Here is a 23,960-nt window from a genome sequence, read left to right as displayed (position 1 = left end):
GGTGGTTACAACTAGTCTAGTCAAAACAAGCTGACATGAAAAGGAAGAAGAACCATTTCTTCCTTTCTCTCAAGAGCAAGGAAACCTTTCCCAGAAGTTCTTGATTCTCCATTGGGTCTCACTGAGCAAAACTGATAACATGCCCATGCTCCTCCAGTCCTGGGAAGGGGACTGGAATCACAGTGGGCTTAGAACAGTGATTCCTGCCCTTGACAGATTTAATGACTCCTTTTTATCATAAATATTTTCAGTGTCCCTAAATTGTCTCGAAATGAAATTCAGATATAGCATATTTAGGTACGCACAAATTTTTTTTTTTTTAAAGAGAGAGAGAGAGAGAACTTTTTAATATTTATTTTTTAGTTTTTGGCGGATGTAACATCTTTGTATGTGGTGCTGAGGATCGAACCCGGGCCACACACATGCCAGGCGAGCGCGCTACCACTTGAGCCACATCCCCAGCCCACACACAAAAATTTTAAATTCAAAAAAAAAAAATCTTAAGTCAGTCACAGTGGTACACACCTGTGATCTAGCAATTTAGTGAGATCTTGTGTCAAAAAAAAAAAAAAAAGAGAGAGAAATAAGTAAATAAATAAGATAAAATGTTGAAAAGGGGCAGGGGGGCTAGAGATATAGTCCCTATGGTAAATTATCCCAGGTTCAATCCCCAGTCCTGGAAAAAAAAAATCTTATATATAAAAGAAGAATAAGAGGAAAGTAATTTATAATTTTTAAAAATTTCAGTATGTGATTCTTGGGCACTGTGGAAGAATAGTCAGTTATTTGTATTTACTCACAGCATTATTTGAATGAGAATGATACAAATGAAGATAGATATGTGTGTTATTGGTTCCAGAGCATTAGGGCAGCATTACCAAATTATATGATTTTCTGAAATAGTAAACAACTCTGTAAATTTCTGAGCAACAACCACAATGAAACGTATGAGTTTTCTCTTGATTTACATAATTGTTGCCTTCCTGAAAAAATTATTCTTGTTATGTATTAAAACTATAAAAATATTCTTAATGTGTAACATGAAATTGGGTTCTAACTCTGAAAATTATAAATGGCTTTTTCACCTGTGAACTTTCAGTGGGACATTTGAAAATTATACCAGACTGGCACAGGTTTTTTGTTATAAGTGGCTGTCCTGCACTTTCATCATGTCCAGATCCCTGGCCCTTCCCAATAAATGCTGGTAGCACTCCCCAACCAATCATTGTGACAACCAAAAATGCTCCTTTAGTGTTCTAAATCTCCTCTTTGAGTCATCATCAAAGATGTAATAGCACTACAAATAAACAAATAAGTAAAAATAAAGATGTGATACAACCATGTTGAGACCACTAGAGGGAAATAGGTGGATTGAGAAAATAGTCTATTATGGAATTTATAAGGTCTGAGTCATCTGTATAGCTCAAAAAATATGCAAAAGTCCAGATTGACTTTCAAAAGATTGTCTCTCCCGAAGCACACTCTTATGTGGTCACATTCCTGATTAAGGACAGTAGAGATTCCTCAAGACAGATGATTTCTGTTTTCACTCTGAGACTTTTCTGGGTTATATGTTCTCTGAGGAATAGAGTGCCTTCACTGACCAAAATTAATATAATAAATTGAAAGCTAACTCTTTTTGAAGCTACAGTCTAATGAATTGAGGCAGAAATGCTCTTGAAACCTTTTTTGGGCCTCCTCAGTCAGGGACATGAGACATGGTGACTTAAAATAGTAAGTACTTCTCTACTGTCTCATGTTGCTAAGTTATATCTAGTTTGTTGTTTGTCTCCACGCTCCCTGAACATTACCAGCCTTCAGGGTTCCCTCTCTATTTTTTCCTTAGTATTAATCACTGTTTATCAATTTTAATATTATTTTATCATTACTTCCCTATATTTTTCTTTTTCCTTAAAATAGTTATAAGAGTGTTTTTTTCCTTTTATTTTAGATCTCTATTTTATATTCCTGATTACATATTCATGTACATTTAAGAATCTTCAAACATTACCATAAGATTATAAGGCAGAAAGACAAAGTCTCAGTAACAAATAACCCAATAACAAATAACAAATAACCCAATCAGTAAATGGCAAAGGAACTGAACAGGCACTTCATAGAAGAAAAATGAATGGTCAAAAAATAAATGAAAAAAAATTTAACATATCTAGCAATTAGAGAAATTCAAATTAAAACTATACTGAGATTATATCTCACTTCAGTCAGAATGGCAGTTATTAAGAATACAAGTAATAATAAATGTTGCTGACGGGCTGGGGTCGTGGCTCAGTGGTAGTACACTTGCCTCACATGTGTGAGGCACTGGGTTCAATTCTCAGCACTACATATAAATAAATTAATAAAATAGAGGTCCATTGTTGAGAGCCACAGCTGAAGGGGCCCCAGCAAACTTCCAGCTGCCGGCTGATGATTGGCTCACAGCGGCCCCAGCAACATCTAGCTGATTGGCTCCTCTACGGTGATGCTCATTGGGCTGTTTCCCTGCCCTTTCAGACCACGGAGCTGCTCATTGGGGGACTTTTTTGGCTCCGCCCACGTGACCCAGCCAATCGGCCTCAAGAGCAGGAGGATTGTGGGAGGTGGAGAGAAGCTTGTTTGGGAGAGAGAGGCTTGTGGAAAGCCGGTGGTGGCAGTTGAGGCTCTGAGGGTTTTTCCTGAGAGGCTGTTTTGTTTGGCGTGTGTGGTTCTAAAAATAAAGTTAGTTTCTTTTGACAAGTGGCTCCTGATTGTGCCCAGCCAGACTGCGGCAGTCCATCAACAACTAAAAAAAAATTTTTTTAAATATTGTTGAGGATGTGGGGGAAAAGGTTCATTCATACATTGCTGGTGGGACTGCAAATTGGTGCAACCTCTCTGGAAAGCAATATGGGAACTCCTTAGAAAACTTCTAATGAACTACCATTATCCCACTCATAGGACTTAAAATCAGCATACTACAGTGACACAGCCACATCAGTGTTTATAGCAGCTCAATTCACAGTAGCCAAGCTATAGAACCAACTTAGGTACCCTTCAACAGATGAATAAAGAAAATGCGGTACATACATATATACACAGTAGAATATTAGCCATAAAGAAGAATGATATTATGGCATTTGCTGGTAAATGGATGGTACTCTAGAATATTATGCTAAGTGAAATAAGACAGTCCCCAAAACCTAAGGTCAGATGTTCTCTCTGATATTTGGATGCCAACCCATAACAAGGGAGGATAGGGAGGGGAAGAATAGAAGTTTATTGGATTAGACAAAGGGGAATGAAGGAAGGGAATAGGAAAGATAGTAGAATGAATCAGACATAACTTTACTCCTATATGAATATATGACCAGTATAACTCCACAGCATGTTCAACCACAAGAACGGAATCAAAATTGTAATGGGTTGTACCCCATGTATGTATAATATGTCAAAATACACCCTACTATCATGTATATCTAAAAACAACAAATAAAAAGATTTTTTTTAAAAACTATGCATTCACAAAAGAAAGAAAGAAAAAGTCTCATAAACCAGTCTCCACAAATAACTACCATGGTTAATGGTTTCCTGTCCATATTTCTAGTAGACACAGATCTATTTATATATTTTAGGTGGGTTCCCATAGTTCTTCTAACCCTAATTCCATTGCTTTTCCTTCTAAATAATAATGATTTGAAGTCATGTTAAACAGTTTCTAAGCTCTATCCTCCTCCTTTGCTTCCTCACCTGCCTTTACTCCTGTTTGATCCCAAATAGCCAATTGTCTTGACTCACAGTTCTTTCTTTTTTTTAGTATTGGAGCTTGAATCCAGAGTTGCTCTACCACTGAGCTACAGCAACCGCCCCCACACCAACTATCTTGTTTGTGTGTTTATTTTGTGACAGGGTCTCACTGAGATGCTAAGGCTAGCCTCAGTCTTGTAATACTCCTGCCTTAGCCTCCAGAGTCACTAGCATTACAGGCATATGCCACTGTCCCTGGCTCTAATAATTTTAAAAAACTCAAAATAAATACAGATATACAGAAAAATTGGAAGTTCAGCACAGACAACTTTATTTTCTGAACCATTGAAGAGTAAGTTGCTAACCTAATAATCCCTTCACCTTTGTCTTAGTTATCTTGGGCTGCTATAATAAAATACTTTAGACTTAGTAGTTTATAAACAACATAAACTTGTTATTTATAGTAATTTATAAACAAAAGAAATGTATTATGTATAATTCTAGAGGCTGGGCAAGGACAAGCAGATTCAGTGTCTGTTGAGGCTTATTCCTCATAGGTGGCACACCTCTTAATACTGCTACCTTGGGGGTTAGATTTCAACATAAGACACTGGGGTACACATACATTCAGACCATAGCAATACCCAAATATTTAGTGTATAGTTTCCATGAACAAGGACATTCTTTTTATACAATCAGTACAGTCACCAAAATTAGGAAATTAACATTGATTATTAACACTTACTCCTCAGATCCAATGCGAGTTTCACTTGTTGTTTCAGTAGTACTTTTTTTTTTAGATATTTTTCTTAGATGTTGATGGACCTTTATTTTATTTATTTATTTATATGTGGTGCTGAGAATCAAACCTGGGGCCTCACACATACTAGGCAAGTGCTCTTACCACTGAACCACAACTCCAGCCTCTCGGTAGGATTTTTCATAACAAAATAATCCAGTCCATACCTGTGTCACACTTGATTGTCATGTCTCTCTTTGGTCTCCTTTATTTTCTTTTATTTTTTTAATTGCTTTTATTTTTTAAATACATGATAGTGGAATGCATCACAATTCTTTATTACACATATAGAATACAATTTTTCATATCTCTGTTTGTATATAAAGTATGTTCACACCAATTCATGTCTTCATACATGTACTTTGGATATCTTTAATCTCCTCTAGTCCAGAACAGTTACTCATTCTTTCTTAGCTTTTCATGAGCTTGATACTCCTGAAGATTACAGAGGAATTATTTTGTAATGTCCTTAGTTTATATTTTTCTGCTGCTTCCTCATTATTTGATTGAGACTATGCATCTATAGTAGGACTATCACAGAAATGATGCTTCATTTTCCCCACTGAATCCAATTAGGTGGTTATGATTTCATTTTGTTCCATATTGTTGATGTTGTTTGATCCCGTAAGATGGAATCTCCCTGCTTTTCCTTCATAAAAGTTATTTTTTTCTCTTTGTAGTTAATACATTTTTGTAACTATCCTATTCTTCATTAGACTTTGCATTTATTTTTTTTTTAGTTGTACATGGACACAATACCTTTATTTTATTTTTATGTGGTGCTGAGGTTGGAATCCAGTGTCTCATATGTGCCAGGCAAGCACTCTACCACTGAACTACAGCCCCAGCCCTCATTTATTTTATGTAGTGGGTGATAGGCCTTACTATCATTATTTTGATGCTTATGTTGTCCCCAGGCCAGGAGGAGCCCTTTGGTGTGGCTTTCATGGCTTGTATTTTGATAATTCACTTTCATTCTTTGAACGTTTTCTTGATTGCAGTAGAAGATATTCTAAGCTCTGCTGTAGCCTTGGAATCAGTTCTATTTCCAAGGACCCCTGGCTCTTTTAAGAAGATCTGGGCATTAATATAATCTTTGCTATTGGAATGTCATTGTTTCTGGATCCTCTTTTATTAATTTTGGAAAATAACTGCTTATTAACTCTTACTTTTCTTTTAACAGTACAGGATTGAATCTGGGGGTGCTCTATTGCTGAGCTAGAGCCCTTTTTATTTATTTATTTTTTTATACATATCTATTGGTACTGAGATTGATCCCACTGGGTGCTTTGCCACTGAGCTAATTCCCAGTACTTGCCTTTTTTTTTTTTTTTAGACAATCTTGCTAAGTTGCCCAGCGCTAGCTTTGAACTTGCAACCCCCTTGCCTCAGCCTCCTGAGTCACTGGGATTATAGACATGCACCACTATGCCCAGGTATCCCTTCTATTTTTGAGAAGAGTCACACAGTGTTCTTGACTCTGGCTTGAACTTGTGATCCTCCTACTTCGGGCACCACTCCTAGCTTCTGGCTCTAATTCTTGACACCTGGCTTACTTTTGTCACTTTTTTGTGTTCCTTAAAATTTTTTGAGTGACAGCATATTAGTTTTTGTTACAGCTATGAATTGAACTAGATTTAGCTTTTATTGTTGTGCATCAAAGGCTTCAAATTCCTTTAGCAGTGGGATACTGTTACCTTGCGTTTTGATTTTACTTCCAGAGGGCTTTTCTAGTGTTTCTGCCATCACCCTCAGCATTCAACTGCTTCAGTATATGTATTCTACAGGGAACTCTGTCTTCAAGTGCCTGCCCCCACTATAGCACAAATGGTTGCTCTTTGTTTCCCAGGATCAGCCTCCTGGTGATGGCTGGAGGAGTCCAATCAGTGTTAGGCAGGCAGTGTTCCTGCCTCTCTTTTATGTAGCAGCCAGATTTTGCCTTGTACTTGTGGGAGTCTCAGGCAAAAGATGTTTTTTGCCCTTCCTGGAGAGGTAGCAGATCCGTGAACTGTCCTGTGTTCAAGAGGGTTCCCTGCTACTCTCCCAGAAGCAGAGAGTTTTTGTTTCTGCCCTCCCTCAGGAGCACTGAATCTTTACATGGTACCTGAAGACAGTCATGAATCCTATTCTTCTTCCTACAGTGAGAAAAATATAGAAATATGCCCAGGTTCCATGCCTGCCTCTGGGCCCAGCCATCAGCTCTCTGCATGTGAAACTCCTCATGTCTAACTGGGGCTCCAGAAATCCAGATGACAAACTTTCCAATGCTTAGCCTTTTATTTTTCTTGTTGTTGTTTTGTACTAGGTCTTGAACCCAGGGGTGCTTAACCACTGAGCTACATCCCTGTGGGAGGCCAACCTTATGGGTGACTGAGTTACACTTCCCAGCTGGGTGCTGAGGCGCTCAGTCACAGAAATGGGTGTGTCTTGCTACAGCCCCATGGGTGAAGCTATGCTCACCTGTTCCTTTGTAATATAACCCCTTGCCCTGTTTAGGATAGAATCTTCCATGGAAGTGCCTTGTGTGTGTCCCCTCCTCTTACTGTGCCCTTGGGTGTGGCCTACCCAGGTGTCAGTCAACCTGCTGACAGTGGACATCATGAAGATAGACTCAGCCCCCTGAAACCTGACCCCTTGCTTTATTTGAATAGCTTCTCCTCAATAAAAGGGGTCAGCGCGTGCTCTCTCTCTCTCTCTCTCTCTCTCTCTCTCTCTTTCTGCGGACCCTTAAGGTCAGAGGAGCCGTCACAGCAACCCCAAAGAAAAAGGTATTTGTGTCTCTTGTGTGGTTATTTCGTGCAGCCCAGTTAGCCCAGTTTAACTAGAGTGACCCCTGAGCCTTTTAGTCGCGAGAACAGAAACCCGGCACATCCCCAGCCCTTTTTTGTCTTTAATTCAGAGACAGGGTCTCACTGAGTTGCTTAGGACCTTGCTAAGTTGCTGAGGCTGGCTTTGAACTCTCGATCCTCCTGCCTCAGCCTCCCAAGACTCCAGGATTACAGGCATGTGCCACCGTGCCTAGCCAATGCTTAGCCTTTAATTAAAATTTTAGTTAATTTTTCTTATCTCAAGTATTGCAGCTATTTCTTATCTCAGTACCACCTATTCCTCCCATATTCTGCCAAAGGCAAAACAATCTTCCCTCCTACTTAAAAAGATTTATCAGTGGCTGGGGTTGTGGCTTAGCAGAAGAGCACTCTCCTAGCACATGCAAGGCACTGGGTTCAATCCTCAGCACCACATAAAAATAAATAAAACAAAGTTATTGTGTCCAACTACAATTAAAAAAATAAAAAAAGACTTATCACTCTTGGGAGTTCAGTGTACTTGGTCATTTTACGACCTTGGCTCTTTGATGGGCTGAAGTTTAACTTTATAGATTACCAGATTTTTCTTGTTGTTAGGGTGGAAGTTTCTCTTGATTTCTGCATCCTAAGCAGAAGCAGAACTGTAAGTGTATGTTTTGTTTAAAAAAAAAAGGGGAGGGGGTCTCTGAAGTCCTTAGTTTTATGAAATATTATGCAGATTCAGTATACAAATAGGTTGAAGCATAGAATTCAGCTGGAGCCTCTTGCCTTGCCCTGTGTTCAGAAAACTGAAGAGGTTCTGTTGATCATTTCTTCCCTCCTTCCTTCCTTCCTTCTTGCCTTTCTTCTTGATGGTGCTGGAAATCAAACCGAGAACCTCACATATGGTAGGCAAGTGGTCTACCACTGAGCCATGTCCCCGGCTCCTGGAGAGGTTCTATAGAGCATGGTTTGAAAATTATTGGTCTGTTATTCCTGATGTACTTTCTCATTGTCAAATATATAAACTTGGGCCGGGTTGTAACTCAGTGATAGAGCACTTGCCTAGCATATGTGAGGCACTGAGTTCAATTCTCAGTACCACCTAAAAAATAAATAAAGCCAGATGTGGTGGCATACATCTGTAATCCCAGAGGCTCGGGAGGCTGAAGCAGGAGGATCTCAAGTGAGGTGCTAAGCAACCCAGTGAAACCCTGTCTCTAAATAAAATACAAAATAAGACTCGGGATGTGGCTCAGTGGTCTAGTACCCCTGAATTCAATCCCTGGTATCAAAAATAAATAAGTAAATAAATAAATAAGTAAAGGTATTGTGTTCATCTACAACTACACACACACACACACACACACACACATACACATAATTATTAAAAAATATATGTTGGTATAAGCTTGTTCATCTCCTGTCTTCTCTTTAACACAGGTGCTTATGGAAACTCTGGGTGCTCTGGGGGCACAGTGCCGATGGGCTGCCTGTAACATCTATTCCACTCTCAATGAAGTGGCTGCTGCTCTAGCAGAAAGTGGTAAGTTCTTTTGCTTGTTTTCTAATGTCTTTGGCTGACGTAAGTCTCCCAGAAATGCCATTGTCTGTATATAAATGTTTTAGAAAGATTGACAGTAAAGCATCTGCCTGGTAAGAAATGGATCCCTGTTCTTGATAAGTTTGCTCTTTTTCTAGGTTTCTCTTGTCAAATACAATCTAGTTAACTTTGTTCTTTTGTAGTTGGCATATATGTACCTATATGTAATATTCTGTTATTCATGCTCCACTTTGACAAATAGAACACTGGTGAATGTTACTGGCTGTCTTAAGATAATGTGGATTAGAGAAAAGAATGCTTCAGCCATAGTTTTGTGGCCTTGCAGGTTTTGCAGTCAATAGTTTCCTCTGGTTTGATGTTTGGTATTTCTGCTTCAGCAGTAAAGAGGACTTGACCTGGCAAATTAATTTTGATCATAACATCTACTGACACTTGAAGGACAAAAGAAATAGGGAAGTATGGGCCTTGTCAGCTTCCTGCCTTCACTTTCTGATGCAAGGCACAGATCAGGGAACCAAGCAATATGTCAGAGCCCTTGGAAAAGCCCTACACAGCATGCATGTCTCTCCTTTTGCTAGTACTTTTGGCATTTCATTTGTGGTTTTTTGTTGTTGTTGTTTATATTCATTTATGTGGGAAGCCATTCTCACATGTGATTGGGCAACTCCCGGATTGGGTGTGAGGCGCTCTGGCTAAACTGTGTCGGAGCTTTCCCCACCCTCTCCTGGTGCGAGAGCCTGTCCGTGTAGGGGTGTGACTGACCACTGACCCTGAGGCCAATCACTGACCCTGACCTTGGAGTGCTGCCCCCCTCGACCTTCATTGGATGGAACTCTCCCCTGAATTTCTTGTTCCCCAATAAAAAGCCACTCCCTGGCGTGCTCTGCCTCTCTCTCCTGCTAGCCCTGATTAATCCTTGCTGCCCTACCGGGTGGTTCGAGGTGTGAGCCAGAGAGGTGAGAGCCGTCTCGGACCTGGTCATAGAAAAAGGTAATTGAGTCTGTGTGTTTATTTTGATCTCACTAGCTAACTTTTATGCCAAGAACCTCTTTAATGAAACCAGTGCGCTGGTAGCATGGTAGAACATTTATTTATAAAATTTTATTGATGTACATATGATAGAAAAATACACAAACATTAAATGAATAGCCCAATGAGTTGTACATATGTATCATTGCTTTTCTTTCCCAACAAATGTTTATTATCTTATTTTAAGAGAGAAAAAAAACAGGGATAGGAAGGGCAGCAGAATAGACAATATGATTGATGTATGTACATTCCATGTATGTATTATATGTCAAAATACATTCTGCTGTCATTATGACTAAAAAAAATAAAAATAAATAAAATTTAAAAAAAGAGATAAAAAAAAAAATGAGGCCCTGTGCAGTACAATATGCCTGAAATCCCAGGGACTCAGGAGGCTGAGGCAGAAGAATTCAAGTTCAAGGCTAGCCTCAGCAATTTTGTGAGAAGACACTGTCTAAAAATTTAAAAAATTAAAAGGGCTTGAGATGTAGCTCAGTGGTAGAGGCCCTTCAGGTTCGATTCCCCCGTCCCCCAAAAAAGACAAATGAGACAATATCTTTCCCCTTAGAATCTTACACTGTACTAGAAGAGAGATAATACATTTGCATAAATAATGATATTACAAGGACATATGTAGTAAATATGACAACTGAGCATGAATTCATATTCAGTACACATACAATAGACATAGAAAAGTTTGGATTCCTTGAGCACCTGCTTCCAACTGGGTTAATCAGTCTTCATTGGGAACATGACACTTAACTGGGCTATGACATGAAGCAAACATTTTAGCAGATGGAGGAAAGTATGAGAGTTTTCCTGATGAAGAGGGTGGGATGACTAAATTATAGAAGCAACAAAGATTGAAGTGCAGTTGGGAAATGTTAAGAGTGCCAGTTTGATTGGGTCAAGAAGTATTCATTTCTGGTTTCTTCTTTTTTCCCTTTAGTCATATGTTTTAGCAACCATCATACTCCTGTTACGCTTATCCTCTTTGGGCTAACAAGAACAAAATAACCATCAAAGATAAAAGAATGGGTAAAAGGGCTGAAGGCAATACTAATCATTGAAGAAAGTCAGTCCAAGGAATATAACAAGATTGAGAGTGTTTAGAATTGGGGAAAATCAGTGCCTTCTTGCCAAAAATTGGGAGTCAGCTCTTTTTACAACCTTTACTGGTTTCTCTTTATTCCTTTTTCATAGGATTTCCTGTCTTTGCCTGGAAAGGAGAGTCAGAAGATGACTTTTGGTGGTGCATTGACAGATGTGTGAACGTGGAGGGCTGGCAGCCAAACATGGTGGGTCAGATTTCTGCTAACCCACTTCTGTGTGTGTTCGATAGGATGATGGTAGGGAGGGCTCTATGACCTGGGAGAGGATTTCCCAACAAGAAGGAAGGAAAATGGCTCTATTTCTATCTGAGGTACCTGGGTTCCCAAGAGAATTGAACCTCTTAAAACTTCAGAGACTAGGGGTTGGAGTTGTGGTTCAGCGGTAGAGCGCTCACCTAGCATGTGCAAGGCCCTGGGTTTGATCCTCAGCACCACCGAAAAATAAAATAAAAGTATTGTGTCCAACTACAACTAAAACAAAATATTTAAAACAAACAACTTCAGAGACTTAATTGTTGGTACTGATCATTTGGAAGCATTCATTTTTCTCAGTAATATTAACATGCTGCCCAAGAGCATTGGCTGGTTTAAAAGCAAGGGTAATGCATTTCCATCTCCTGCCACTGCCTACCACTACCCCCACCCCACAACACCAGTAACAACCACCAAAAACACTAAATAAATGAAAACCCCCAGCTCCTGATGTACTGAGCTTTTTAAAAGAATTAATGTACTGAATTTATAGCATACCCAAAGATCTTCCAAGTTCAAATTTCTTCTCTTTATTCATTTCCTGCCTAAAAACGATGACCAAGCAAAGTTTGGGATTTTTTTAAAATTTTTGCTTCATTTTTATTTCTGTTTCATTTTTGTAAAAGAACAAATCTTGAAGGCTGATAGCACATTAGATTCACATACTGGCAAAAAGCTACACTGAGTATGAGGCACCCCGGCTTTGCAAACATTTCTGCATGTTAGTGAGAGGAGAAATTAGAAAATCCACTGAAAAAAGAAACCATTGCTTATTGCTAAAGACCACGGAGCAGGCTTCACCTGGTACAGGACAGAGAAACAGCCTTTTCTGAATTCTGTAGTCCAGGTCACATGGCATCAGGTGCTGGTTTGATGAAGCTGGGTTAAAGTTTTTGTATCCCAGAGGGATATAATACAGTGGCTCTAAGATGAGTCACCTCGTTTTAGCAATTTTAACAGTGACAGAAGAGAGTAATGACTGACAGACAGAAGAGAGTAATGACTGGCAGACACTAGAGAAGATATGCCAAGGGGTTTCTCTTGGGAATAAAACTCTAATTTTATAGTCATGAACACAGGGAGGATATGGTATTTAACCCAGAGAGCTTTTATGAAATGTGGAGCCAGCACAAATAGCTGGAAAGTTAATAAAGGAAAATTATACAAGGACAAAAATAGTTGTCACCCCAGAAAAATTAGGACCCTGTGCTTCTTTGGATCCTGTCAAGATCTAATGCTTTTCCTTGCTTTCCAACCTTAGGAAGATTCCCTGATGAACAGAATTTCTATAATAGAATTACATGAGGAAAATTATGAGCTACATTCATTATATAAATGTTAGGGATAGCCTACATCATATACCTTTGTTAAAAGGGAAAAGTAGATAAGAATGGAGGGACTGACCAGAGAGTTTACAATTATTCAGTCCTTTTTGTCTCTGATCTTTTTTGTGGGATTAGAGGCTAAACGGAAAATCTCATGGGATTCCATCAGGCAAAAAGGGAGAGAGAAACTCAGAAAATCCTTTGGGTTTCTTAGAGCATCAGTTCTGAGGGTTTCTGTTTGAAGTATGGAATGAGGATAAGAGTTCTAATGTGAGCCCTATCTTGGTCTCTCCTCTCAAGCAAGATTGAGTAAGTCAGAGAAAATAGATTGGAAGTGAAAAAGACCAGATGGTAGACATGAAGTTGGGGAGTTTGTGTACTTCGGGGTTCAGGATGACATTTTAGTACTTGTGGTAGGGTTGATATGATGGAACTGTAAAATGGGCACGTGCCAGCTCTGGGGATTTTCTAGACAGATGGGCATAACAATTTAGAAAGTTCTGCCAAGCACACTTCTGATAGCCCAGTGAAGGGCTCAAGTGCCATAGCCTAGGGCCTGATAGTATTCTAAGCTGATCTTTATTCAGTTTATTTATAATTCAGTAGCTTTCCTCTGCTGATGAAAGCTCCAGTGGGCACAGCATTGTGTTTATCTTTAATCCCAACCTGAAATAGTGATGAGCTGCTCAGAGGCATGCTTGCACACCTACATGCTGCACGGCTTCCTAGTTATTTTTAATTTGGTTTATACAGAGTGTGAGGTTGTGCTAGGCAAAACCCAACAATGCTGCCTGATACATTGGGTGGGAGAGTGCCTCTACTTTGGGAGAAGTAAAGTATTAACAAATGTAGTCTTATAAACCATTGTTTTGAGATGGAGACTAATTATTCATCCTTTAATTTAAGCTAAGCTTTGATTGAATATATTTAGAGTCCCGAATTTAACCTATAGAAATTAGCTATATGAAGTTTAGGCTTGTGAATATCTTCGTACATTCATGAACTAGTTAGAAAACCACTTAAGCTGTCAACCCATAAAAAGAAAAATCCTCATCATATTGCAGGGTATTGAAATATAGTAGATGTGTTATGTGGGAGGGTCATTTGGCTATGAGAATTGCAATTGGCCTTTCACCCCCTTGTTGTCTTTTACTTGAGTATCATTACTGGTAGATTATTACATTAGCTTTGGCTTTAAGTTACTTTGTATGACCATATGAGAAATTTAAATGTCCTTAAATAGGTAACTAGAAATTGAGACACAAGACCCAGAGAACTCTTGAATCTTCAGCAAAATGAATAACATTACTGATGCTTACTGTTGCAGATCTTGGATGATGGAGGGGATCTTACTCACTGGATTTATAAAAAGTACCCCAATATGTTTAAGAAAATCAAGGGCATAGTCGAGGAGAGTGTTACTGGAGTCCATAGGTAAGATTCAACATGAGCAAAAGTGGCTTCATACAGCCTAGATATATAATTTTGTAATCACGTACTTATAGAACATATTATGTTAAAAATTGGATCCTGCTATGAGATCTGAGATTGTACACTTTTTTTGAAAATAACAAATAACAAAATAGTGAAAGGAAAACAAATGAGGTTCTCATGTTTTCTAGTTCATGTGAAGCAGTGAGAGCTTGTTCTTTTTTGGACAAATCCATTTACTCAACAAATGTTTTTTGAACTTCTACAGTGAATTGCTCTAGGTTCTAGGGATCTAATAGTGGACGAAACAGACAAAAACTGTACCCTCAGAGTTTACTTGCTTATGTAGAGAGCAAAGACTTAGAGTTCTGTTCCCAAATGAACATGATTCCCTTAATAAAATTTGAAATCATTTCTGTTTGCAATTATTCACCCACAAAGACCTTATGAAATAAAATTTGTGGGAAGAAAATTCTGAATAAGCCACCATGACTACTTCAGTGTCTCATGAACTTTTTGAATATACAAAATCATAAGTTATAACATAAACTTTAGACTCTTAGAAGGTATGAATTTTGAATAAAACAAATAGATCTAATTTTAATGACTAACTTAATATAAAACTCATAGATATGCATATTTATAGGTATGTATATGGACATTATAAATTTGAGACTATTTGAAAATTAAAATTATTGCCTTAGAATAGTGAGATTATGCATGATTTTTAAGATTGTACTTAGTTACTCCTTTTATAATTAAAAAGGAAAATCATGGCTGGGGATTTTGTTCAGTGGTAGAGCACTTGCCTGGCATGTGCAAGGCCCTGGATTCAATCTCCAGCACCACAAAAAAAGCTGGGGTGGGGGGAGTAAAGTAAAATTAGTATGAAACTTAAAATTTTTACATTTAAGGCCTTAAAGTTAGGTCAAGGATTTTCTTCACATGACTTTTGGATAAGGTCTTTATTCCTAAGCAGTATGTAGCCTCTAAAACACATTCTTCATTTCTCAGTATCCACCTAACAGGATGGAACTTGTCATGTCTCATGCCCTCAAGCCCACCTCCTCAATACATTTTTAGGATTTGATATGAAACCAACAGAAGATTGTAACATCTCATTGTTTTATATTCTTCTTGACTTTTCTTATCCCCAGGCTGTACCAACTGTCCAAAGCTGGGAAGCTCTGTGTCCCAGCCATGAATGTCAATGACTCAGTCACCAAACAGAAATTTGACAACCTGTACTGTTGCCGTGAATCAATTCTTGATGGGTAATGTTTATTATCTTTGAGATGAGCTTGAGTTACTTTCTTTTTGGTTTTGGTTATTTCTAGAAATGATTCATATGGCCCCTCTGGATCTGTCACCACTTCACACCCAATATTTTATAACGCAGAACTACATTGGTATCACTATTATAAGAAAATCCATTTTACTTAAGCAATGGGACTAGCTCGTATCTATTAATAGGCAGAATTCTTACTTTGTGACCCTATCAGACCTGTGAGTCATTAACTAAATTCAGTATAAACAAGCAAATATTTTTAATAATTTAGAAAACAGTTCCTAGTCATCCTATTCTAGGTCCTATCTCATGCTCTATCATAAAATTCTTAAATTCTAACTGTCATGTAATTCCGTGGCCATTTGGAAACTTGTGGTGAAGAAACAATTTCCAGAGGAATTTCTAGCTTTTTCAGATCTGTAAGTACTGCAAGTCTGACAAAATCTACTCATTACATACCAAATCCTGTGTTCTTCTAATACTCAGTTTGTTTCTATACTTGTGTTCTGACATTCATTCTTTGTTGCTAGGAATATCCCACTTGTCAGTCAGCTTTCTGTTACTGTAACAAATACTTGAGACAATCAACTTATAAAGAGAAAGAATTTATTTTGGTTTGCAGCTTTAGAGGTTTCAGTCCTTAGTCAGTTGACTCTGTTGCTTTTGAGCCTGTGTCAAAGCAGCACATCATGGCAGGGGACGTGTGGTGAAGCAAAGCTGTTCACCCTACAGCCAGGACATGGGAAGAGAAGAAGAGGAAGGGGTTGGGGTCCCACTTTACCTTTCAAGGACATGCCAGTAACTGGAAGACCTTCTACTAGTCCCCACTTCATAGTTTCCATTACCTCCCAATACCACCAATCTGAGGACCAAGCCTTTAACAGCTGGGCTTTGGGGTATATTCCAGATCCAAACTATAGTACACCATAATTTCCTAAGTGAAACCATTAAAATGGTTTAGAATATTGCCAAGTCAGATGGTTCCCATCATGTGTATGTTAATGGAAAAGTGAAGAAAGGCTCTATGGAACATGTTACTAACCTGCTGGAATCTCGGGGCATTGGAGCTAGAATTTAGCAATACTGGAGATTGAACCCAAGTTCACTCTACCATTGAGCTCTTCCCCATCCTATTTTATTTTATTTTGAGACAGGGGTCTCACTAAGTTGCTGAGATTGACCTTGAACTTATGATTCTCCTGCCTCAGCCTCCCGAGTAGCTGGAATTATAAGCATGTATCACTGTGATGGCTCTGTTGTTTACTTATTAACTGTAAATAATAAATAGACTGGTTATTTAATTCTCCTATGTGTATTTCCTCATCTGTGAAATGGTGACAGTAAGACCTACCTCAAAGAGTTATTGTGAGGATTAAATGAGAAGATAAGTTTGCTCAGTGTTAATCTCCCTTGCCCTTCTTTCTAGGACTCTGTACAATAAGTTCTAGGGTTGAGTTAGACTTTAGGGGCAGCTTTTTGCTTTGAATTTTTTTTTTATTTGGGGGCTATCCAATACAAATTCCATCTGTTGTTAATTATTACTACTATAGGATCAACAGTATTATCTGATAGATTGAACAGTTTAGTAGATTTTTAGTCTAGTCTGTTATAGTTCTGCACCTAGTTCTATGTAGATAAAAGGGTTGCTGCTGTTGTGAATACTTGAGCCTGATCAAATCAATAGTAATCTGGGTATTTTCCTTAAACCATTTGCTTATCCACACAACTAGCTGTCTTTTTGACTTTTCAACTCCTAAATCTGTGAAACTAAAAGCAGCCTATACTAGGTTCAGTAAAAGATTCATAAAGATACCTGCACCAGTTCATAAAAATGGACAGAATCCTTCCCAATCAGGGTTTACCCTGGAGGTAAGAAATGTTCTTTAAAGTCAGAAATGTATGAAGTGAGAAAGCTAGAAGCAGTGGAACAGGAGTAAAGTTAGTTTCCACAGCAAAGAAACAGGAAAACGTCAACTATTCTCTAGAAACTCTCTGAATGCTAAGAGTTTGTAGGAACCTGCCAATGGTGAAAAACTTTCCAACTGGGTCAAGAACAGTTGTTCCTCTCAGCAGAGCTGAGAGCCAGAGAGATGAAAGGAGAGGCAAACTGTGCTCCAGGGAGGGGTGCATGGAAAGGGGAGAACACTCACTCCAGTAGAGTGTCTATATGAGAAAGGTGTTGGTGACTGACCTTCTGTGTTTCTGGGCTGGTTCCCCATGGCAACAAGGGAAGTCCTGTAACTAGGATGTAGTGTAAATGCAGCAAGGGCAGCCTTCTGGAGACTGAGGTTCTCCCAGTGCTTCAAAGGTAGTGCTTCAGGTAGAATTTTCAGATCATGTAAGAGCTCCTCTACAGACCCTAGGGCTAGAAGAATTAAGACAGAAATAGGAACTTGGCATGATTCTAATTCAACACCAGACAGCTTACTGCACCCAGCCTTCCAAAATCCCTTCTTGGGGGCGGGGGGATTGTGACTCAGTGGCAGAGCACTTGCCTCACACAAATGAGGCACTGGGTTCTATCCTCAGCACCACATAAAAATAAATGAATTAAATATAGGTATTGTGTCCATCTACAACTTAAAAAATATTTTTTAAAGAAATCCTTTCTTGGAGGTGCTACGGCTGTAGCTCAGTGGCAGAGCACTTCCCTAGCTAGTGTAAGGCACTGGGTTTGATCCTTACCACTGCATAAAAATAAATAAAAACAAAGGTAGTATTCCATCTGCAACTAAAAAGAAAATTTTTTAAAAAATCCTTTCTTGGCTGAGGTCTTTTCTGTTCTTTATCGTTGAACCTTAAGACAGATATGGATCCTAAGATCCGAGGGAAATCATTACCTAATTGGAATCCATCCACATAAGTGCCTAGCTGTTGTTTGCAGAGCAGTGGTTGATGATATTTCCTTTTCCCCACAGCCCCCTGTAGTCACAGTGAGAGAATGTCTTCCTTGGGAAGAGAGGAGAAAAGGCTTGAGGAGGGTGGAGGGTAGTCAAAGCAAAGGAGACCCAGAAATATGATCTTTTGATTCTCTTTGCTGTGCTAGCCATTCCAGAACCACTCCCCTAAGCCACAATTTCTAAGTATAATAGTAGCCCTGCCAGACTTATCTCTTCACTCAACAAGAATTGCCTCTGCACTTATTGGTATTTGATGATCTTAATTGGGGTGTGTATAGTTATTGGTATAGTTGCCAAATCATTGAAAGAAGGATTACTACTTTGCCTTTGGAACATTTATTGATTCTATTCAACAAAAGAGGTAAACAGGTAGATAAAAGAGTAAAAAGACCTACAAATATTTGTAGAAATTGTCTATTGCAACATAGTCCATTTTTTAGTTGAAAACTTTCTTTTGCCTAGCACAGGATTCCCAGAGAAAGGAGTCTTACTGCATCCCAAGAGGAGCCAGAAATCACTATGACAAATTCTTTTGAGAAACCCCAGAAACAGAATGAGCTTTGTAGAGAATTACAGACAGAGATAGAACATGTCTGAGAAGGGATCAACTCCATAAAACTCAATGACTACTTCTGTGGTCGGTGTCAACTTGTATCAAAGCTCTCCTTCACTCTGTTGCTAATTACTCTCCCTGTTGAATTAATGTAGGACCCACTAGCCATTCTGAAACCACTAACTGTATTACTCATGTACCATTGTTATATTTTATATTATCTGAATCAATAAGCTGAAATAATGTTTTCATGAAACCAGAGCTCCTAAATTAAAATCACTTTAATTTCTTATTTATCTTTCCTTTTATTTAAACATATTATATATTCTAAATATTATATATTAAGTCTATATATATTGCTATTAATGTTTAAAAGTTACTCTGTAACTGGGCACATACCCATAATCCCAGAGAGTTCCAAGACTGAAGCAGGAGAATTGCAAGTCTCAATAATTTAGTGAGACCCTGTCTCAAAATAAAAAACTAAAAGGACTGGGGATGTAGCTATGTGGTAGAGCACCCCTGGGCTCAATCCCCTATACTGGGGGAAAAAAAATTACCACATAACTCTCATCTTCTCTTCCCCACCACTCCCAAGAAAAACATGAATAAAGGGGGGGGGGTGTGAATCTCTCATATACGTAGAATTGGTTGGATGGCAAGGAGTGAGAAAATATGTTCTTTAGTCTTTTTGGTTATTAGTTTCTGTAGGGTAGAAACCAAGCTTTTCATCAAAATGAAAAATAAACAACAACAAGAACTACACAAACAGCCGGGTGCAGTGGCGCATGCCTATAATCCCAGCAGCTCGGGAGGCTGAGGTAGGAGGATCACAAGTTCAAAGCCAGCCTCAACAAAAGTGAGGCACTAAGCAACTCAGTGAGACCCTGTCTCTAAGTAAAATACAAAAGTAGGTCTGGGGATGTGGTTCAGTGGTCAAGTGCCCCTGAATTCAATCCCTGATACTAACCCCCCAACACCAAAAAAAAAAAAAAAACCAACACAAAGAAACCTGATTTAACTTCAGGATATAATTATTTATTTATTTGTTTGTTTGTTTGTTTTAACCTAAATGTTTTTCCCCCTAGACTTAAAAGGACAACAGACATGATGTTTGGTGGAAAGCAAGTGGTAGTCTGTGGCTATGGAGAGGTAAAGTTTAACTTATTATTAGGTGTTAGAAATGTATTTTGATGGGACTAAGGCTGTAGCTCAGTGGTATCATGCCTGCCTTACACACATGAGGCACTGGGTTCAATCCTCAGCATGGATACAATAAAGATATTGTATCCATCTACAACTAAAAAATATTTTTTAAAAAATGTGTTTTGATGACATATTCTAGAACTATTTCCCATACATATGGACATAAGAGTATATTCATTTACCACTTTAGATGGAGAGAAAAAAAATTAGAGGCTTTCTGGTTGAAGTGCAATCTTTCTTTTTTCCTTTGCGTTTTGCCATTTTTTCTTAGGTTGATTTTTCTGACTTGTTCCAGCACCAATGTTTGTGATGTTCCTTTAGCTTGTGTTTTGATTATAAATCGTGAGTGTGGGTGTTCTGTGCACATGAATGTGCTAATAAGCAAGGGCCCCCAGAGTTTGTTTATGAACTGCATTTATTTGTTTTTCTTGTTTTAACTCAAGCATGAATCTATTCAACAAAATTCCGTTTGAGGGTGGGAAGGAAGGTACACTTTACCAGAAGCTTTGAGAAACTATTTCTCACCACCTGTTCTTTTATGTGTGCTCTCTCCCCACTTCAGGTTGGGAAGGGGTGCTGTGCTGCTCTGAAAGCCATGGGCTCCATTGTGTACGTTACTGAGATAGACCCCATCTGTGCCCTGCAAGCCTGGTAAGCATGCAAGGGAGACCTGTTTCCTCCTCCACACTAAAGTCTCATAGACCATTTTGGAGATGCCTCCAAGAAATGGCCTGCGTAGTACCATCTCTCACCCTGTAGAAGTCCAGATCCTGAGAAAGGCTGCCAAATAGTAAGCTCGGACTTTCAAAGGTCAAGGAGCTACGGTCTGAGAAAAGTTAAGCTTTAGAATTTGAGCCAAAGACCCTTTATTTTCTGCATATGTAGTCTGTGACCCTTTGAAAACGAAATAGTGAGACCAAGGGTAGAACATGTACTTACTAAAATGTGCAAGGCCCAGAGTTCAATTCCCAACACATACACACACAAACATGCACTCACCCAAAGGGTGGGAGTTGAGGAAGAAGAAAAAGAAAAGGAGGGAAGGAGGAAAGAAATAGGCTGGTATCAGATGCTTTCTGATGTGATACACTAAAAAAGAACATTTCTATGACATTCTTTCCCAAAATGTATTACTTGAATCTACTTGTTTTAGTCAGCTGTTTTGCTGCTGTGACTAAAAGACTCTACCAGAACAACTGTAGAGAAGGAAAAGTTTATTTAAGGGCTCACAGTTTCAGAATCTTAGTCCATGGAAGGCCAGCTCTATTCCTCAGGGTGCTAGGTGAGGCAGAACATCATGCAGAAGAGTGTGGCAGAGGGAAGCAGCTCGCAAGGTGATCAGGAAGCAGAGAGAAAGAGATTCCACTGGTCAGCTACAAATGTATACCCCCAAGCCAAGCCCCAATTCCCACCTCCTCCAGCCACACCTACCACTTCATTTACCACTTAGTTAATCCCTATCAGGGGATTAATTCACTGATTGGGTTAAGACTTATAATCCAATCATTTCTTCTCTGAACTTTCTTGCATTGTCTCACACATGAGCTTTTGAGGGACACTACATCCAAACCATAACACTAATCATGAGGAAACATCAGACATATCCAAATTAAGGGTAAAATCTTCTAACTCTGAATGAATGGTATATGGGAATTTATTTGTACTCTTCTTTTAATTATTAAGTTTCAAATTATACCCCACTCAGTCTTTACCACTAACTCTCTAGGGGAAGGTTTCAGGATGGTATAAAGCCATTTCCCTGTGTCCAGCCACTCCTCATACATCCTAACCAAAAACCCACAGGTTTCCCCAGCAGACTTGCTGACCCTCTGAGTTAAGGCTCTAACACATGAGGTGAACCATCATTCTTCAAATACTCTCAGTGTTCATTAGAGAAACCTGAATATGATACTGATTGCAGTACAATTCATATTAGCTTATAGATATGAACTGATACATAAATATTTATTTAGGTAGAAATATTTAGATTTTATCCTGAAGATAGTCAATCTCACTGAAGTATTTTAAGCAAGGAAACGACAAGTTCCTATTGCATTTAGGGATGTCACTCTGCAAAATGATTTTGAGACGTCAGCCTAGAAGTAATGAGATTTTGGCTGAGGGTTACTGCAGTAATTAAGGAAATAAAAAGACATGAACTTAGGCAAGGCCAGCATGTGGGACAGAAGGGAACAGATAGATTCAAGAGATTTTTTAAGGAATTGAGAAAATAGAATCAACCAAATTTGGGGACAGCTTTAGTTAGGGAGAGGCAATAGGCCAGGATGTTCTAGTTTCTTTGGTTAATTCAGTTTGGTGAACAGTAATACTGCTGATCAAGGTAGAAAATATATAGGAAGAGTAGATGGGGATGGGAATGTGGAGAAGATAATGAGTTTATTTTCAAACATGGTAAGCTTGAGATTCTTCTGGGATATCTGTGAGGAGCTGTCCAGTAGACAATTTGTCCTTTGCTTTGGAGAGAGTTAAGAGATACAAATGTGCAAATTATCTACCTAAAAGTGTTCATTTGCAGCCAAGGTCAGGTTATAAATGAATACTGAAAGAATAAAGAGTCTAGGCAGAATCCAATAGAGTACCAATATTTAAAGGTTGGCAGAGGTTGATAAGAGATGATTAGAAAAGTAGGAGAAAAACCAGGAAGTAAAAGTATCAAGGAGCTCAAAGAGTATAGCGTTTTAAGAATGTAAGTAATGTTTAATGTCACAGAAGACATCAGGTAGTGAAAGAATCTAAGACATACTTTTGTTTTTAGCATGATCATTGATGATCTTGGGAGAGCAGTTTCGGTGGGGGAAGTAGATTCAGTGACTAGGTGGTACTTTCTAGAAACTTGGCTGGGAACTCATGTAACTCATGTAGAATGAAATAAGTTCCAGTGATACAAAGGTAACTTTTATTTCTCTTGTATAAGCTAAGTAAATGGTTTGGATTTTTCACTGATAGAAATAGTTCCAGCTATCTCAGGAAGTGACATTTCAGGTACCAAAGGAACTTGGTAATAGCATTTGAGATTCAGTGGCAAAAGGCTGTCCAGCTGTCTGTTTAGGAAATGATCGTGCTTTATCTCTACAGTATGGATGGATTTCGACTGGTGAAATTGAATGAGGTCATCCGACAAGTGGACATTGTTATTACCTGTACAGGTATGATTATGACATATTAAATGGGGTGATACTTGGGAACTCTTTCATGGAGTAATTGAAATATGATTGGAAATGTTCTGAAAACCAAACACAAAAGCCAGGATATTAGTCCATAAAACCAGTCAATCTTTTTCATATTTTTCCTGCCTCTTAAGAATTCAGACCAAATGTACACCATTAGGTCTTCCCTTTAGGAAAGTTTCTCTATACCCTTTATTACTGTTATATTTCCATCTATCTTTAGCTACCTAGGATACAGCTTAAGATGAGAGTCATTTGTAGAGGTTTATTTGGGAAGCCAGATCTTAAATGTATACAGTTGATTTTGTTGTTGTTGTTGTTGCTAGTGATTGAACCCAGGCAGGGCCTTAAGCATGCTAAAAATACACATACTGTACCATTGAACTATACCCCTAGTCCCTTAATTATTTGTTTTATCTCCAAAATGAAGTATGTCTTTAGTCCCTGGAATTAAGTCAAGGCTAGAGCAAAATTCTTAATAGAGAAAATGAGAGAGGTTATTGTATTCTCAAATGAATAGATTTTGAATTTGAGAGAGGAATATGCAGAGAGAGCTAATTTCTTTATATTGAGAAGCTTATTTTATTTTTATAAATCATAGAAACACTGGTTTTCTTTTATAATTCTACTTTAAGGGGGGAACTCAGCATATTTAAGAATAAAAGTGTATTTATAGCCTCAGGAAGAGCTGGTGGCAGGGAAAAGGAACTTTAAAAGACTCATCAATTCTGTGAATCTTTTTTTGTTTTTAATTGAAATGTAGTTTCCAAACCATATATTTCACTTATTTAAAGTGTACAGTTT

General features: G+C 38.5%; 1 protein-coding gene across 6 annotated transcripts in view; it reads left to right on the top strand.

Moving 5' to 3' along the window:
* Positions 1-23,960, top strand: part of Ahcyl2 (adenosylhomocysteinase like 2) — a 189,194-nt gene that overhangs the window by 147,593 nt on the left and 17,641 nt on the right. For all 6 annotated transcript variants that reach the window (XM_046455069.2, XM_046455068.2, XM_046455073.2 and 3 more), the window contains 7 exons: positions 8,752-8,854; positions 11,105-11,199; positions 13,918-14,024; positions 15,179-15,295; positions 19,851-19,914; positions 20,531-20,619; positions 23,065-23,135. In XM_046455069.2, coding sequence (XP_046311025.1) covers positions 8,752-8,854; positions 11,105-11,199; positions 13,918-14,024; positions 15,179-15,295; positions 19,851-19,914; positions 20,531-20,619; positions 23,065-23,135 — 646 coding nt within the window. The remainder of the gene's footprint in view (positions 1-8,751; positions 8,855-11,104; positions 11,200-13,917; positions 14,025-15,178; positions 15,296-19,850; positions 19,915-20,530; positions 20,620-23,064; positions 23,136-23,960) is intronic.

This window comes from Marmota monax, unplaced genomic scaffold (genome assembly GCF_021218885.2).
Source record: "Marmota monax isolate L192 unplaced genomic scaffold, Marmota_monax_Labrador192_F-V1.1 WCK01_AAM20220418_F8-fsc00131, whole genome shotgun sequence".
Classification (NCBI taxonomy): domain Eukaryota; kingdom Metazoa; phylum Chordata; class Mammalia; order Rodentia; family Sciuridae; genus Marmota; species Marmota monax.
Note: the sequence above shows the minus strand (reverse complement) of the source record. Positions and strands in the feature narration are given on the sequence as shown.